This window comes from Phoxinus phoxinus, assembly GCF_949152265.1.
Source record: "Phoxinus phoxinus genome assembly, chromosome: 1".
In the NCBI taxonomy this organism is placed as follows: domain Eukaryota; kingdom Metazoa; phylum Chordata; class Actinopteri; order Cypriniformes; family Leuciscidae; genus Phoxinus; species Phoxinus phoxinus.
This window is the reverse complement of record NC_136876.1, coordinates 49557441-49576654: the sequence shown is the minus strand read 5'-3', so window position 1 is coordinate 49576654 and position 19214 is coordinate 49557441. Positions and strand designations below refer to the sequence as shown.

Genomic DNA, 19214 nt, shown 5'->3' with positions numbered 1-19214 from the left:
TTGTCGTAATCATACTCTAGATCTAATACTATCACATGGAATAGATGTTGATGCCGTTGAAATACTGCAGCAGAGCGATGACATCTCAGATCACTATCTAGTCTCGTGTAAATTACATTTAGCCAAGGCTGCAAAGCCGACTCTGTGTTATAAATATGTTAGACCGATCACTTCTGCCACTAAAGATTGATTTATCAATAATCTTCCTAATCAGTTTCATCATCTCAGCATCCCGGATAGCTTAGAAGAACTTGATATTGCAACAGAAACTTTTAACTCTCTCTTTTCCAGCACTTTAGACACAGTTGCTCCGCTGCGCTTAAAGAAGATTAAAGAACATAGTCCAACACCGTGGCACAACGAGCACACTCAGGCCCTTAATTTTAATTAAAGGGGTCATGACATGGTTTTTTTTTATTTTATTATTATGTTCCCTTAGGTGCAATTATAGTATTACTATATTTTTTTTTACAAAAAACTTTTAAAATGTAGTGATTTATGACCTTTTCCCACCCTGTATCTCATCCTCTGATTCAAACAGTCTGTTTTGGGGGTGTTTCCCCTTTAAGAGTTCAGTGTTAACGCCCACTGTTATGATTGGCTAACGTCAGTGCCTATGCACCAATTATTAACGCCCCCAGCCAGAACCTGTGCGGATTCAGCGTATTTAAAAAGTAGTTTAAATGCATTACTTACAGTTTGCGTCGTCGTTGTTGAGCCCAGAATAGTCGGCATGGACTTATCTTTGAGCAACAGTTATCTGGCAAAGCCAGCATTGGGATTTGTTCTCAAAACAGTCATCCTTCAAATGTATAGAACAAACGCTTAAATTAACACTGCCGTGACTGAGACGTCCGCAAAAAATAAAGTGCATCCATTTTCCCCTGACGACTGGATCTTTCTGCAGCGTATTCAAAGATGTTGTTTGTTCACAGCCAGGAACAGCACATCTGCGGCATCGTCATTTCCCTGTTCACAGACCCACTCGCTGTACGTCGACTGAACACTTGTGTGAACACAGTTGTCTTGTGACGGAGGCGGTCATTATGCAAATGCTGGTACGTCACTTCGTACCGTGACGTCACTTCTTACCATGGATCCAGAACGAGCTGTATTTAGAGCTTGATTAAATAAATGATTCGTTTATAATGGGGAGGACGTCTTAAGCTATGAAACTTGCAGGACGTTTTAATGACACAAAGACCTCTTATATACCAAAAGATCAAGGCAAATTTGGTTTCTCATGTCATGACCCCTTTAAGAGAGCAGCCAGAAAAATGGAGCGCAACTGGAAGAAAACAAAACTAGAGGTGTTTCGGATTTCATGGAAGGAGAGCTCGATTGCTTACAGAGAGGCTTTAAAAGCTGCTAGATCTGCTTATTTTTCAACCCTATTAGAAGAAAATAAACATAATCCTAGGTATTTATTTGAAACAGTGGCTAAACTAACGAAAAAGAAAGCTTCAAGCCCAGTAGTTTCCAAGCAACACAGCAGTAATGACTTTATGAACTTCTTCACTTATAAGATCGATAATATCAGGGACAAAATTATAACTATGCAACCGCATCAGGAAGTGCATTGTTGTCTCCCTGAGGGAAATTTTGATTCATTCATTGCTATAGGAGAGGAAGAATTTTGCAAACTCGTCAAATCATCTAAATCGACAACGTGTATGTTAGACCCTATACCGACTAAGCTGCTGAAAGAGATGCTTCCAGAGGTCATAGATCCTCTTCTTAATATCATTAATTCATCTTTGTCTCTAGGATACGTACCAAAAACCTTTAAGATAGCTATGATTAAACCGCTTGTTAAAAAACGCTACTTGATCCTACAAAACTAGTCAATTACAGGCCGATCTCGAATCTGCCATTTCTGTCAAAGATATTAGAAAAAGCAGTATCCTTTACAACTGTGTTCTTTTCTTGAAAGAAATGATATCTGCGAGGATTTTCAGTCCGGATTTAGACCGTACCATAGTACCGAGACAGCTCTCGTTAGAGTCACAAATGATTTGCTCTTATCATCCGATCGTGGTTGTATCTCTCTATTAGTATTACTTGATCTTAGTGCTGCATTTGACACCATTGACCACAACATCCTTTTAAATAGACTCAAACATTATGTTGGCATTAGTGGAATTGCACTAGCATGATTTAAATCATACTTATCTGACCGTTATCAGTTTGTAGCAGTAAATGAAGAGATGTCTTATCAATCACAAGTTCAGAATGGCGTACCACAAGGCTCAGTACTAGGACTGCTGCTGTTCACTCTGTACATGCTACCATTAGGAGATATCATTAGGAAACATGGAATTAGCTTTCACTGTAATGCCGACGATACTCAGCTGTATCTCTGTATTTCTTCAAAACCTAACGAAACCTACCAATTCACAAAATTAAAGGAATGCATAGCTGATATAAAAAATTGGATGACTAGTAATTTCCTACTACTAAATTCTGAAAAAACAGAGATTCTAATTATTGGACAAAAAACTTTCACACGTAATAACCTAGAATACTGTCTAACACTTGATGGCTGCTCTGTTAAGTTTTCGTCGTTGGTTAGGAACCTGAGAGTGCTCTTTGATACCAATCCTTCATTTGAAAGTCACGTGTCTAATATCTGTAAAACCGCATTTTTCCATCTTAAAAATATATCTAAATTACGCCATATGCTCTCATTGACAAATGCGGAACAATTAGTTCATGCGTTCATGACCTCAAGCCTAGATTATTGTAATGCTCTACTGGGTGGCTGCCCTGCACGCTTAACAAACAAACTACAGCTAGTTCAAAACACAGCAGCTCGAGTTCTTACCAGAACCAGAAAGTATGACCATATTAGCCCCGTTCTGTCAACACTGCATTGGCTGCCTATTAAACATAGTATACATTTTTAAATATTGCTGATTACTTACAAAGCACTAAATGGTTTAGCTCAGCAGTACTTGAGCGAGCTCTTAACGCATTATAGTTCCACACCTCTATTGCGATCTCAAAATTCCGGCCAGTTAATAATACCTAGAATATCAAAATCGACTGCTGGCGGTATATCCTTTTCCTATTTAGCACCAAAACTTTGGAACAGTCTTCCTACCATTGTCCGGGAAGCAGACACACTCTGTCAGTTCAAAGCTAGATTAAAGACACATCTCTTTGACCTAGCATTCACATAATACATTATAAACTTCTATAACTCAATGTTAGGCTGCATAGATTATGTCAGCCGGAACTGGGAACACTTCCCTTAAATCCTGATGTACTCGTTACATCATAAGAAGAATGGCATCTACGCTAATTTTAGTGTCTTTGTTTATCCCGAGGTTTTCCCACAGCCTGCCGGATCCAGGCCGTATGCAGATCTGACGAAGGACCTTTGCCTGGACCCGATGACAACGCAGTGCTGAAGTGCCAACTAGCCTCTCCCTATGGAGGATCCCTTCATCACTCTACAGATAAAGCATTGTTGAAAATTCGCGTATCTACCCCGTAGTGACAAAATAAAATTCTGTATCAAATTTATAGGCAGGACAAGTAGTTTGTATAGGCTTGGTTTGTAGAGAATTACAAACATGCGCACATATATTCAAACGCACATAACTATAGAATTAATTATTGATGCGCACGTGAGCGCCACCAGTGTTTCTTACAGGTTCGCGTTTAAAGTCTGCGTAGAGAGAACGGTGTCGTCTTAGCGGCCCCTAATTTAATAACAAATTATCCTTTCGACGGAAGTGAATCAATCAAAACTAACTTTAGCTGGAAAATAACATTATTCATGAACCGCTATTAAGCCAAAACAATCTGTTACCTTAAATTATACGTTTATCTCTGTAAAGCAGCTTTGAAACAATCTACATTGTTAACCCTCTGGGATCGGCAATCACGCTGGCGTGATTTGCGCAATTTTTTTTACATAGCAGCTAAATAACCTTAAAATACTCCGTCATATATGGTCATACAGACTTAATAAATATGAAAAAATAATCTGTGAGATGTCTACTTTAGTATGTGTCCACTTACAATCAAAACAAAACGTTGTGCTTTTGTAAAATAAAGAAATGAAACAGGGTGTGCTTTCTGTCTCTCCGTCTCGTGAACTTTTTTTTTCTTGAGCACGTCTCTAAACATAAACAAAACTCAGCGAATACTTGTCACACATTTGTGAGCTTTATATATTTATAAACATTTAAGTGTGTAGTTTTAGATTATCTGATTCAAAACGAAAACAAATATTCTCTGTTTAAGTAATTTGTATAAAACCAACAAGATATCCAGGTTCTCTAACCCTTGCTCATTAGTTTTAATGTGACCACACCCACACGCGCAAAACATATAGAGATGCAAATCGTCCACGCGTTGCGCGAACGCGCCCATTACATAAACAACAAAGCGGCAAACTTTATCAGTCCTCTGCAGTCGTCGAGTTTGGAAGACACGCTGTGAGATTATTGGATTTACTTCAGAAGAAGAAGAACGCGATTTGAAGACAAGAAAGATGTTAAGGTAAGAAATAATTCTGAATTATAATAGTTAGTATTGTTGCATAAACTTCACATTGCAGTTGAACTGTTGCTCGATGCTTCAGTGAATGTTCTCAGTCGCGCTGTGTTTGATAGGATGGATATACCCAACCCGAGCCCACATCAGCGCGGCATTGAACATTTTACATTTAAAACAGCTTATTATGTATTTAGCCAATGTGCCTGATGCTTTCGCTTGATGCAAACATTCGTTTTTGTGATTAAAATACATGTAAAATATTACCATAACATCTGTCTTCCTGTGTGCGGAAAATTGTTTATGTAGCCGTGACAACGAAACACGTGCATGCGCGCCTGTGTTAAGAGCCTTGTTGCTCTGCGCGCTGATGCGCTCATCTGTTGAAATTTCCGAATGTTTTTCCACACAAACAAACGTACATGTGTAATTAGTTTGAGAAAAAAATATATATTTATGCCTGTCGGACGCGGGCCGGGCTCGGACAGAAAAATTTGTCCCGATCGGCAAAACGCACCAAACACAGGCTTCATGTTTTTACTCCAATCTCATTTCATAACGTCATATCGATGTAAACATTTGAAGTAACATATGATAATAAATATATTTTTCTCTAGTGTAGTGTTACTGAAGTGTTCCTTTTTAACAATGCCTGCTATAGCCTACTATTGTTATTATTATATGCAGCCCTGCATGTATGCCTACAAGGCCTACAAGGCACAACAAACCTGGTGTTCATTTTATTATATATATATATGTATGTATGTGTGTGTGTGTGTGTGTGTGTGTGTGTGTATTTTATACATTTTAAAAAGCAATTTTAACCAGAACAAATCTAAAATGTATTCCCAAAATCGTGCAGCCCTAGTTTCTCTTGATATCAGCATGTTCACAGCTTCTTCTTTTTTTTAGGTATAGTCCTGCTGACTTCAACATGAGCAGAACATGGTAAAGTGAAAATATAACATCTGGGAAATTACAGGTATTGTCACGGTGGGTAGTGGAAAATGGAAGAGGACTCAAATGCGGAGTGAAATAAAAGATTTAATAAAGATAAAACATAAAACAAACAAACCAACAAAGGAAATCAGAACTTAATCCAACACGGACAGGGCAGGGCAGGGCAGGGCAGGACAGGCACAGACACACGTAACATGTACAACGAACCAGCACAGGACAGCAAACACAGGAAGACTAAATAGGGAGGCAAACAAGGAGGGTAACGAGCAGGACAGGTGGGACAACTAAACCAATAATCAGATAACAAGGGGGAGGGACCAGACAATGACAAGAGCACATGGGCCCAAAATAACAAAACACCCATGTGCATCACAAGACAGGACAGACATGTGACATTACCCCCTCCCTACGGAGCGGCTACCAGACGCTCCATAAGACCAGGGCGGGACGGGAGGGACAGACCAGGGCGGGACGGGAGGGACAGACCAGGGCGGGACGGGAGGGACAGGCGAAGCGGACAGTTCATCGGGAGGGACAGGCGAAGCGGACAGTTCATCGGGAGGGACAGGCGAAGCGGACAGTTCATCGGGAGGGACAGGCGAAGCGGACAGTTCATCAGGCGGCCAGGGCGAAGCGGACAGTTCATCAGGCGGCCAGGGTGGTGAAGACCCCTCGGGCGGCCAGGGCGGTGAAGACCCCTCGGGCGGCCAGGGCGGTGAAGACCCCTCGGGCGGCCAGGGCGGTGAAGACCCCTCGGGCGGCCAGGGCGGTGAAGACCCCTCGGGCGGCCAGGGCGGTGAAGACCCCTCGGGCGGCCAGGGCGGTGAAGACCCCTCGGGCGGCCAGGGCGAAGACGACAGTCCATCTGGCGGCCAGGGCGGAGACGACAGTCCATCTGGCGGCCAGGGCGGAGACGACAGTCCATCTGGCGGCCAGGGCGGAGACGACAGTCCATCTGGCGGCCAGGGTGGAGACGTCAGTCCATCGGGCGGCAACGGCGGAGACGACACCACCGGCTCAGGAACTGGAACAGACACCACCGGCTCAGGAACTGGAACAGACACCACCGGCTCAGAAACTGGAACAGACACCACCGGCTCAGTTACTGGAACAGACACCACCGGCTCAGGAACTGGAACAGACACCACCGGCTCAGGAACTGGAACAGACACCACCGGCTCAGGAACTGGAACAGACACCACCGGCTCAGGAACTGGAACAGACACCACCGGCTCAGAAACTGGAACAGACACCACCGGCTCAGGAACTGGAACAGACACCACCGGCTCAGGAACTGGAACAGACACCACCGGCTCAGGAACTGGAACAGACACCACCGGCTCAGGAACTGGAACAGACACCACCGGCTCAGGAACTGGAACAGACACCACCGGCTCAGAAACTGGAACAGACACCACCGGCTCAGGAACTGGAACAGACACCACCGGCTCAGGAACTGGAACAGACACCACCGGCTCAGGAACTGGAACAGCAAAAGACACCGGCTCAGGAACAGCAAAAGACACCGGCTCAGGAACAGCAAAAGACACCGGCTCAGGAACAGCAAAAGACACCGGCTCAGGAACAGCAAAAGACACCGGCTCAGGAACAGCAAAAGACACCGGCTCAGGAACAGCAAAAGACACCGGCTCAGGAACAGCAAAAGACACCGGCTCAGGAACAGCAAAAGACACCGGCTCAGGAACAGCAACAGACACCGGCTCAGGAACAGCAACAGACACCGGCTCCACCGGCTCGGGAACCAGCAGCTCGGGCGGGGCCGGCAGGGTGAGCAGCTCGGGCGGGGCCGGCAGGGCGAGCAGCTCGGGCGGGGCCGGCAGGGAGAGCAGCTCGGGCGGGGCCGGCAGGGAGAGCAGCTCGGGCGGGGCCGGCAGGGAGAGCAGCTCGGGCGGGGCCGGCAGGGAGAGCAGCTCGGGCGGGGCCGGCAGGGAGAGCAGCTCGGGCGGGGCCGGCAGGGAGAGCAGCTCGGGCGGGGCCGGCAGGGCGAGCAGCTCGGGCGGGGCCGGCAGGGCGAGCAGCTCGGGCGGGGCCGGCAGGGCGAGCAGCTCGGGCGGGGCCGGCAGGGCGAGCAGCTCGGGCGGGGCCGGCAGGGCGAGCAGCTCGGGCGGGGCCGGCAGGGCGAGCAGCTCGGGTGGCGCGGCAGGGATGGCAGTTACCTCCGGGCTGGTCTCTGGGGGTTAGTACCCACCAGACGACCCGATGAAGAGGCTCCTCTCCTTCTCCTCCTCCGTCTCCGGACCAACGAAATCGGAACAGCAGACACTGGCTCCGACTCAGGAACAGCAGACACTGGCTCCGACTCAGGAACAGCAGACACTGGCTCCGACTCAGGAACAGCAGACACTGGCTCCGACTCAGGAACAGCAGACACTGGCTCCGACTCAGGAACAGCAGACACTGGCTCCGACTCAGGAACAGCAGACACTGGCTCCGACTCAGGAACAGCAGACACTGGCTCCGACTCAGGAACAGCAGACACTGGCTCCGACTCAGGAACAGCAGACACTGGCTCCGACTCAGGAACAGCAGACATGGGTTGAACCCTCTCTGGCTGGGCAGACGTGACCTGAACAGTCTCTGACTGGGCAGATGTGACGCTAATGGTCACTGGCTGGACAGACGCGACATGAACGGTCTCTGACTGGGCAGACGGGACGCGCACGGTCTCTGACTGGGCAGACGGGACGCGCACGGTCCCTGACTGGGCAGACGGGACGTGCACGGTCCCTGACTGGGCAGACTGGACGTGCATGGCCTCTGACTGGGCAGACTGGACGTGCATGGCCTCTGACTGGGCAGACGGGACGTGCACGGTCTCTGACTGGGCCGGCGCAGATCTCCTCCTCCGTCCTCCCCGACGGACGCCTGAAGACTCGAGGCTGGCCAAAACCACCGATGACGTCCCAACGCTGGATGGATCCAGTGACGAAGAATTCCTCTCCAGATTCCTTTGGGCGCACATCGAAAAATATTTGAACAAGGAGATCCCATTCTCCCTCTCTGCCGGACAAAGTTCGCTCCGCTGAATCCACATGTGGCTGGTTCGTTCTGTCACGGTGGGTAGTGGAAAATGGAAGAGGACTCAAATGCGGAGTGAAATAAAAGATTTAATAAAGATAAAACATAAAACAAACAAACCAACAAAGGAAATCAGAACTTAATCCAACACGGACAGGGCAGGGCAGGGCAGGACAGGCACAGACACACGTAACATGTACAACGAACCAGCACAGGACAGCAAACACAGGAAGACTAAATAGGGAGGCAAACAAGGAGGGTAACGAGCAGGACAGGTGGGACAACTAAACCAATAATCAGATAACAAGGGGGAGGGACCAGACAATGACAAGAGCACATGGGCCCAAAATAACAAAACACCCATGTGCATCACAAGACAGGACAGACATGTGACAGGTATGTACTATGTTTCAGGAATGGCACAAAGGTGTGTGACTGGTTAAGACTCTGTCTTTAGTTCAGTGTGTTAAATAATGTGCTTTTTTGCCATTTGTTGTGTATCTTTGGATTATGTTGTGTTGTAAATAAATCCAAACAATCAAAAAGCCATTCTTTTTAAAATCTCCTCATTCTTTGTTCAAAGTTCCTCATAGTGCCTGAGAGCTCCTAATAGGGCCATTATGGGAGGCTCTTTGTCTCTCTCAGGTGTTAAACACTCAATATTCATGTTGGTTAACACCTACTCGCATAAAGCTTTCTTACACAAGACATGTCTTACAAATTTTAAATCAATATATTGTCTGTTCTGAATGAGTAGTCAAGGTGATTTTCACATAGTTTTGGAGCAAATATTCTAGGCTACGTGATACAATTTTCAAAAGTCTTGTGAAGAAATAATCAGTTTGGGTTTCATGACCTCATTTCAGTGACTTTTTTTGTTGTCATTTTGACAAACCACGCATAAATCTCAAAACTACAAAATTTTGCATACATGCTGCTGACATATTATTGTAGCAGAGTTTGTGCTGAATGCAGTGTAATAAGACTTTAGCCATGAAAATGTCACAAGTAACAGAAATAAGCACAAATGTCAGAGCATGTCAGAACACCTCCAGGACCCAGAAAACACCTCAGACCCCAGAGGGTTAAAAGCACTATATAAATGAAGATGACTTGACATGACTTGACCTCTAGCCTCACTATTTTCCTGCAAAATAGGAAAGCTTATCTTATCTAATGTCCTTTTATAGTTCTAAAGCTCTGATTTCTAATTGAAAAATTCACTATTCACTATTGTTTACACCAGTGGGGAGTTGGTGTTTCCAATTTGCACACACAAAAAAGCTTTGCATTTAGATTACCATCGCTTTCCAAAATAACTTTTCATTTAGGCCCCATTTACAATGCATGGTTCATGTGAGCCAATTCCGATTTTTTCCTCTCATGTGGCACAGATCGGATATGACCGGCGAACGTGTAAGCAGGAAAAAAGCACATGGATTCCGATATTCTCAGATCGGCAGATATTGCGTCTGGCATGTAAGCAGACAAATCGAATAGTCCCCAGTAAATGTGAGTCGTACGTCATTAAAAAAGAGGTGTCAACACAGGTGGACACCAACTGTGACTTATCAATGGCGCGATGGAGGACGAAGGCTCCACACAGTGGAGTAATTTTTTCTCAGCCGTACGAGAGCAATGTTTTGCTGACCTATGAAAATAGTACGGAAAGCAAAACACTGGATAATTAGAGATGCGCTAATGACGGCACCTGAATCCACAGCCAAAAACAAATCATCCACCTGCACCAATAATTTTCTCTGATTTAAGTATCCGCACCCGATTGTCAAATTACTATTATTCGTATGTGTTATTACGCGGGAGGATAAATGGATGTTCATCACCTTCAACAGCGGACTCGGCGACGGTTGATGCGCGCATCCAAGTTATGGTAACCATAGTAACATAGGCCAAATACACTGATGAATACGCTGCTTTTAAATGAGTATTTCTTTAAAGCTAAATTTATTTGACAGAATTTCATTTTCTGAATGGCATAAACAGGCTTTTACTCCCTTGAAACATAAACCGGAATGGAACACGGCACGCTCATATTTTAGAATAGCCTAGTTCATATTTTTGTTAATAAATTATTTATCCTATCCACCCGCGACCCACCCGAAATTAATCAATGTTATTTTTATTACTTCACCCGTGGATATAACCACGATCTGCGCTTCACTATAATTATTTTGTCTGCTTCTGCATCCATTGCATATCGAGCTGTTTTACTTAATTTTCCAGGTCAGAAAGTCTACATTGGGTTGTTTCGGCAGTGTACAGTGTAAATGCAAATATCGGATACAGGTCACTTTTAAAAGATGATGTAAGTGGGTCGTCAAACAAATTTGGATATAGTCAGCAAATCGGAATTGGGCATCAAGACCTGCAGTGTAAATACAGCCTTAGAAATGTCACGATTAGATCCTAGAAAGAAGAAGATGATTTAAAGGTAACAAGTTTAACCCTCTGGGGTCGCCAAACGCACCAGCTCGTTTTTTTTTTACATAGCAGCAAAATAGACTTAAAATACTCTGTCATTTTTGGTCATACAGACTTAAGAAATATGAAAAAATAAGCTGTTAAATGTCTACTTTTTATGTGTCCACTTACAATCGAAAAAATAAAACATTGTGCTTTTATAAAATAAAGAAAATAAACAGCGTGTTCTTTCTGCCTCTCCATGAACTTTTTTTCTGGTACACGTCTCTAAACTTAAACAGAACTCAGCGAATACTATTCACCCAGGCATGAGCAATATATCTTTATAATCATTTAAGTGTGTACTTATAAATTATCTAATTCAAAACTAAAACAAATATTCTCTGTTTATGTAATCTATATAAAAAGAGCGAGTTCTCATTTCAGCTCATTATAGCTTGTTGTCTTTTAATGTGACCACGCCCACGGAGAGCGCGCGCTATTCAAACGTAAATGATCTGAGGCAATACATGCAAACATGCAAAACGGTGAGGCTGTGAGGACTAATCCTGTGAAATTTACCTTAGAAGTGCTGGTTTCACATTGAGGAGCAATGATCCATTCCAGTTGAGGATTAGTAGTAAGTTTTTTATTCTATTATGTTTTGTTCTAATCGCGATATGGAATAGTATCTGTAAACCGCAAAAAGACTGTTTAAATATGAATCGTGTTTCTTTGTGTGAATGAATGAATGGCACATATGCGCGCTGTTACTAGTTGTGACTAGTTTTGGATAGATTATAAAGTTTTTACTGTAAAATAGACATCAAATAAACTTTTGTTAGCCAGTTTCTGCTCATATGTTAAATATATAGTATTTATAGTTTTTAGTTTAGTTTGGTCAAACATAAACTCATCAACTAAGATGTTATAGTGTTTGTTCCAATGTAACGTTACATAACGTATACTTAAAGGTATAGCGGAGGATCTTTCCTAATTTTAGAAAAGACCCGCCCTCTCCATTTTTTTTTAAAAATGCACATGCGCAACACTCTATTTGCTCCCGAGAGGGAATGCCTACTAGCAGTGATTTTAAATGGATTTCTCCAAATAGCATAACAAACTTTACCTGTCTAGTAGAATCTTCGTGACTGTGGCATCAGTGGGAAGCCCAACCTGTGCTTTTAGCGCACGCCAGCGTGTGAACGGCCGTACGTAAACATATCACCAGAATGATTGACACTTAGTTGGACCAACGGTATAGGCTACCCACCCGGAAAAAGAAAATCCTCCGCTATACCTTTAAAAAAAAAAAAAGATTACACTTGAAATATTGTTAAAATTGTAATTGTTGTTGATTTACATGTGAACACTTTTTTTTTATAAAATAGCAAAAAAAATATTTACAAGGTAGATGTAAAATAATCTTAATAGGTCAATATAAGCCTTCACATTTGGGCACATTTAAATAAAACACATTTGGGCAGAGGATGTATTCCAAAACTTGAGATATTGAGAATGAACTGCCAAATTACTAGAAATGTTTACCTTGGATATTATACAATTTGCATGTATAACAAATTTGTGCAAAAAAAAAGAACAAAGTTTCCAACTCTAACTTTGAACCAATTCTGTAGAATGGCCCATATACCTTATTTGAACAGGATTTGTTTCCAGGTATGACTATGTACTAAAAATGTGCTTTTGACTTTCATTTATATTTGGATTGTATAATATATATATACATACACATCCTCACATTCTTTCTTGTGTGACACACCTGAATGAAAGGCTCATTATGCAGCTCATTATGCAGGTCATTGTCTTCTCAGGTGTAAACCACTCATTATTCATGATGGTGTTGGATCATTCATGCCCCATGCGCATATTTCCTTTCCAAACAAAAAGTGTTTTACAAAATTTAAATCAATGTATTGTTTTATGTGAATGATTAGGCAGGATGATTTTCAAATCATTTTGAAGGAAAAACTCTAGGCGACAACATCCATTACTCAAAAGTATTGTGGACACATATTTAGTATGCGTTTTGTGGCCTTATGTCAGACATTTGAATTTTTTGTTTTGTTTTGTATGAATAACCATGCATAAACATTATTCTCTCAAAAATACAAACATGTACATGCATGTTGCTCACATATTACGGTAACCCTGTTTGTGATAAATAGAGTGTAATTACACCTTTTCCATTAATATATTTATAAGCAACTGAAAAAAGCACAAATGTCAGAGCATGTCAGAACATCTCAAGGACCACAAAAACACCTTAGTCCTCAGAGGGTTAATAAATAACTCAGAGGCATAGCCAGCAGGCGAGACGGCGTGCAACGCACAAACAATACTGGCCACTAGACAAAACACAGGCAGGAACTTAAATACACAGTGGTGATTAACTAAATGATTAGCAGCTGTGATGAATGTGATTAGTATCCATGCTGACTGATCGGTGGCGAGAAACACAGACAAGGAAACACATGTGAGGAATGAAAGCAAACACAATGAAACACAATGTAATGAATAAATGTGAAACAAACCTTAGTACGCCAAGTTGACAGTTAGGACTCTTCATTGCATCTGAAAGCAGCTTCATTTCTGAATCCTGCATCTGATTGCTACTCAGGTCCAGCTCTCTCAGGGGGGAGTTTGATGTTTGCAGAGCCGAAGCCACAATTTCACAGTTCAGATATGTGAGATTACAATCTGCCAAACTGGAAAAAATAAATGTGTGACATAAAATCATATGCTTCACTAATTTCATTTCTTCTGCTTGAATTAAGCTGAATACTGTCAATTTGGTTGAAAATGAAAACACACAACTGCTGCAATTTGTGGCAGTTCTTCACAGCAGGTACCAGCCTCCTTCGACCCTCCTTTGATTTAATGTTGTACTTTTTAAGGTCAAACTCATCCATCACCTCCTCTGACATCAGGATCATGTTTGCCAAAGTTGAGCATTGTGCAAGAGAAAGAATTTTACGTTTTGTTTTAGATTTTAAAAATACCTGCATTTCTTCAACAACAGAATTATCCTTCATCTCAATCAAGCAGTGTGACAGATTCATCCATCTTTCAGGGCTGACATTGTTTTTTTGACCTCGTTTAAGGTTGTGGATTATTTTCTTGCTGCTCTCTGGGTTGTTCTCGGTGTGTATCAGCACATCCTGTAAGAGTCTCTGATTAGACTCCAGCGAGATGCCATGAAGGAATCGAAGGAAAAGATCCAGAAGCCCATTTTCACTGTTCAAGGCTTTATTCATTGCTCCCCTCAGAAACACATCCAGAGAAACATTCCCAGACTGAGTTCTGGACTTTCCTGTCAGGAATATTTTCAGAACTTCACTGTTCTTGTGTAAATAACAGAAAAACACATACAGTGCTGCAAAAAACTCCTGAAAGCTCAGATGTATGAAGCTGTAAACCTTCCTGTGATAAATCACAGATTCCTCCCTAAAGATCTCAGTGCAAATCCCAGAATACACTGAGGCGTCCATGACGTCTATGCCGCTCTCAATCAGGTCCTCCTCATAGAACATCACATTGCCCTTCATCAGCTGATTGAAAGCCAGTTCAGCAAGTTTCACAATCACTTCTCTGTTGTACTGCAGGAGTTTCTCTGGGTCTCTCTCTTCATACTTCTGATTCCTCATACTAGTTTGAATGAGGAGGAAGCGTATGTACATTTCAGTCAGAGTTTGAGGGATTTCTGCATTGAGGTCTTGTTTCAGGATGTTTTGAAGCACAGTGGAGGAGATCCAGCAGAAGACGGGTATGTGGCACATGATGTGGAGGCTTCTTGCTCTTCTGATGTGTGAGATGATTCTGCTGGCTTGATCATCATCACTGATTCTCTTCCTGAAATATTCCTCCTTCTGAGGGTCATTGAATCCCTGAATTTCTGTCACACGGTTGATGTATTTGGAGGGGATCTGATTGGCTGCTGCTGGTCTGGTGGTGATCCAGATGAGAGCAGAGGGAAGCAGATCTCCTTTCATGAGGTTTGACATCAACACACCCACTGATAAAGTCTCAGTCACATCAGAAACATTCTCACTGTCTGAAAACATCAGTGTAATTCTGCTTTCATCCAGACCATCAAATATCAACACAACTGTACACTTATCATAAATCTTTGAGTCCAGATCTTGAAGTTCAGGATGAAAGTCCAGCAGAAGTCTGTGAAGACTGTACTGATGCTCTTTAATCAAGTTCAGCTCTCTAAATGGAAGCACAAATATGAAATCTACATCCTGATTGGCTTTTCCCTCGGCCCAGTCCAGAATGAACTTCTGCACAGAGACGTTTTTTCCGATTCCAGCGATGCCTTTAGTAAGAACAGTCTTGATGTTGTCCTTCTTCTCTCTTCTCTTCTCCTCATATCCTAGTTCAGGTGAAGGATCAAATATATCATTGCAGTTGATTGGAGTGTCTTGGAGGGTCTTGTAATTTTTCTCCATCTGTAGCACCTCATGTTCTTCATCCACTCCTTCACTCTCTCCCTCTATGATGTACAGCTGTGTGTAAATCCTGTTCAGGAGAGTCTGATTCTCTTGTAGTTTGATTCCCTCAAATACGCTCTCATACTTGTTCTTCATGCTGGTTTTGTGCTGGTCTTTGACTCTCTGCAGATTATCATGCACTGGCTGGTGAGAATCGAGGTGCAGGGCTGCTTCTGTGTCATGATGACTGATGTGTTTCTGACAGGAGGAGGATGTGCTGGTCTGACAGGACACATCTCTGATCTGGTCAGCTCTCACACCACTGAAAACACATTAAGAAGAAAGACACAAAAACAAATAGAAAACACATTTGTGAAAATAAAGTAAAATAAATAAAAAGCTTACAGACAAACATCTATTGTGGCCAACTGACATCCTAATAATCACACATGGAGTTTCTCAAGGTTTTGTTCTAGCAATGATTTTTTTTAACCCATCAGTGTTTCCCATTCATTAACTCCCTTGCATTGGCTCCCAGTTCCTTTTAGGATTCAGTTTAAAGTTTTATTGTTTGTTTTTAAGGCACTTAATGGGCTCGCCCCAACCTATATCACAGACCTTGTGCAGCTATACTCAGTTCGAAGGTCACTAAGATCCTCAAACAAAGGGCTCCTGCTTGTGCCGCGCTCACGGCTCAAGCAGAGGGGTGATAGAGCTTTTCCAGTTGCTGCCCCACGTCTGTGGAACCAGCTCCCCCAGGATATTAGATCTGCCCCCTCCATTGCTGTATTCAAATCCAGGTTAAAAACTCATTTATATTCCATGGCCTTCCTTTTTCCCTAACCTGGCATACCTGTTTGTTCTCTGTATTTCTGTGTCGTGTGCCCTGATATAGACCCTTTGCAAACACGTGACCACGACCACGTGACGACGCCATGATGGACGGTAAAATATCTGGACGCACAGGCTAAACAGTAGACGAGCGGGAAATTTGATTAGTTTTAAACAGTATTAAAAAGATACCACTAAACTTCATGGCTTCTTCTATTGAAGACGTTACAGTTCCATTATCGGTAGAGGTAGGGCATCTGGTGGGTGCTCACAAAGAGCGGTATTTGGAGAAGTTGGAGATAGCAGGATTGGTTACCGACCCTTACCTTTTTCCTCCCTCAGTTTTCACGGACCTCATTAAATCGCCGAGTCTGCCCGACTTCAGCCCACACGATTTGTACCACTATGTGGTAAACGGGGTATCCCCATATACTGGTTTTGATCTTAAAGCGTTTAAAAGTCTGGATGCTTACCAGTTCTTTGTAGCTGGCTGGGTTACAGGTACGCGATGCTACGCTAACGGCGGAGGGGGGTACCTCATAATGGCAAAGGTAAGACTTCAATCGATGGTTTATTTTTTATTAACATCTATTCTTTACTTAAGTGAAGATTTATATAACACGTAACTTAGCCTATGATTTTAGAGGACATGGTCGGCCGTGGCTTTTTAATGACGCCTGGACGCATCCCAGCTCTGGGAAGTGCCGTCATTAATTATCGATCACACGTTAATCCATGCAGTAACGTTAAATCACGGAGTGTCTGTAATCAGTAGTAACCACATATAATTGTAACATCTAGCCATCTTCTTATCTGTGATTATATTTGCTGTAGCCTGTTAAGATTTGACTAGTTAAACACAGCATAGTGATTAAAGGGATAGTTCACTTTAAAATTAAAATTCTGTCATCATTTACTCACCCTCATGTTGTTTAAACCTTTATTAATTTATTTCTTCTGCAGAACACAAAGAAAGATATTTTGAAGAATGTCAGTAACCAAACAGTTAACTGGTCCAATTGACTTCCTATGGAAAGCGGGCAAGGCTTTGTACAAAGAGGGATCGGGAATTGATTTCTCAAATCCTGCCAAAAAGCGTTGTGGTGTAAACAACCAAAGCCATTCAGGTTGTCCATCTGGGAAAAAAGTGGGTGTGTGTCAGAAACACCCCTCTATGCACTAAATGGGATCCCAGGAACTAGAGCCAGGCAGAAATATTAGAAAACTAAAACAATTTTATTTGTTAATATTTCTCAGTAAAATTCTAGAGCAATTTTTCCACCATTAATAAATACACAATATTGTAATAAAATAGAATCTTTTCTAAATAACCGGACGACAGTTAGCAGATTGTTCTGTCAGCTGGCCCTTTAAGTCGACCAAGGCCGGGGGCGTGGCGAACTAGACGTCGCAAGTCATAGGGATTTCCTGGAGGCGTGGCGAACTAGCTGTCGAGGCACAGGGGATTCCTTGAGGCGGCGAACTAGAGTTCGCGAGGCACAGGGGTTTCCTGGAGGCGTGGCGAACTAGCTGTCGAGGCACAGGGGATTCCTGGAGGCGTGGCGAACTAGCTGTCGAGGCACAGGGGATTCCTGGAGGCGTGGCCGAGTGCAGCCGTATCAGGGCGGGGAATCCCGGAAATACGTCTTCACCACCCACAGCGCGACTCCTCCAACCCAAACAAGGAAGAAGTAGCAATTAATACACAGCAAAAATAGTGATAGCGATTTCCGACTCTCCTTAATGGATCATATACAGAAAAATAACTTTCCTGTCCTAGATGGGAATTGACGCCTCTCTCTCTCTCTCAACCGCGTTGTCTGGCAGGCGACCTGGATTCAACGGGGCTCGGCAGCTTTCCGTCCTCAAACCTGGAAAGGGGATCAGTCACACGTCCTCAACAAAGGCGGCTACAGGGAGCGCTAGACCATTAAGCCATGGATTACGAGAGGATAAAGCAAGAAGAACGTCCCTTTCAATAATACTTGCGTGCGTCGGTAATTCAAGTCTTCAATCGATCGTACCAGCCGAGGAACACCCGCGTAGAGAAGAGAGATCAGAGTCCGGACAGCGCACCATGGTAAGCTCCAGTTCCCCTTTTATAGAGCTGTGAGTCTATAATTATGATGCTTGAGAGGTGTGGCAACTAATCAGTCAATCAGGACCACCTGTAGTAGTCCATTACACACCATACCCATAGCAGGCTTCTAACAAACAATGTCAATAAACACACGTGCTCATTGTAAACACATCATACGTGCTCAAAAACTATTACACACAGACACTGCACGCAACATCTCACTGCAATCAAAATCAACACATAATATTAAAAAAGAAGTCATACTATCCCTCAACCCACTTTACAGGACCCCATCTGACAGTTACCCCCTCACTTTAACATAAGTCGTCCCGACTATGTCACCACTTGGTATCTCAGTGGCCGAGTGCCCCGTGTGGATCGCTGGGAGCGACGCAGCCCCAGGGACTCTTCTGCCAGGGCTTCTGGCGATGGATGTTCCATTTCTGTTGCATCCTTATGTGCTTGTGGGGCTGTACTAGACCTCACCGGAGAGTCAGGATCATCGCTGGTGGTCTCCATCTCCTCTAGCTGGGGTGGTTCCAAGTGTAGTGGAGGGTCTGGAGCGGTTACCTCGGGTACTGGTGGGGGTCGAGTGCTCCAGAATACCAAGGGTCTGTATCCATGGTTGTTGCCCACCCCTTGCGACCAGGGTGTTCCCTCCTCCTGGGTGGATTGTGCCGGTTCGTTGGCTGGCAGCTGTGGGAAAGACACTGGACACACTCGCAAGTTATTCCTATGAGCAGTACGAATAGGACCTTCCTCACCTTCGGGACGAATCAGGTACACAGGTCGGCCCGGGCGCAGTTGGGAAACTACCACAAAGGACGTCGGCTGCCATCGAGGTGCCAGCTTTCCGTAGGCTCGTCGACGGAAGTGCCGGAGGAGGACACGCTCTCCAACCAGGAGGTCTGATACCTTGGCTC

The 19214-nt window shown here is 43.7% G+C and overlaps 1 protein-coding gene across 1 annotated transcript in view; it reads right to left on the bottom strand.

Moving 5' to 3' along the window:
* The window catches only part of LOC307010370 (uncharacterized protein), a gene marked incomplete at its 5' end in the record, with an annotated part of 64253 nt that extends 48091 nt beyond the window's left edge, over window positions 1–16162 (bottom strand). The window contains 4 exons of the mRNA XM_079634985.1: window positions 8300–8535; window positions 13479–13644; window positions 13757–15702; window positions 15999–16162. Of these exons, the coding sequence (XP_079491111.1) occupies window positions 8300–8535; window positions 13479–13644; window positions 13757–15702; window positions 15999–16162 (2512 nt within the window). The remainder of the gene's footprint in view (window positions 1–8299; window positions 8536–13478; window positions 13645–13756; window positions 15703–15998) is intronic.
* Window positions 16163–19214: the final 3052 nt, after the last annotated feature.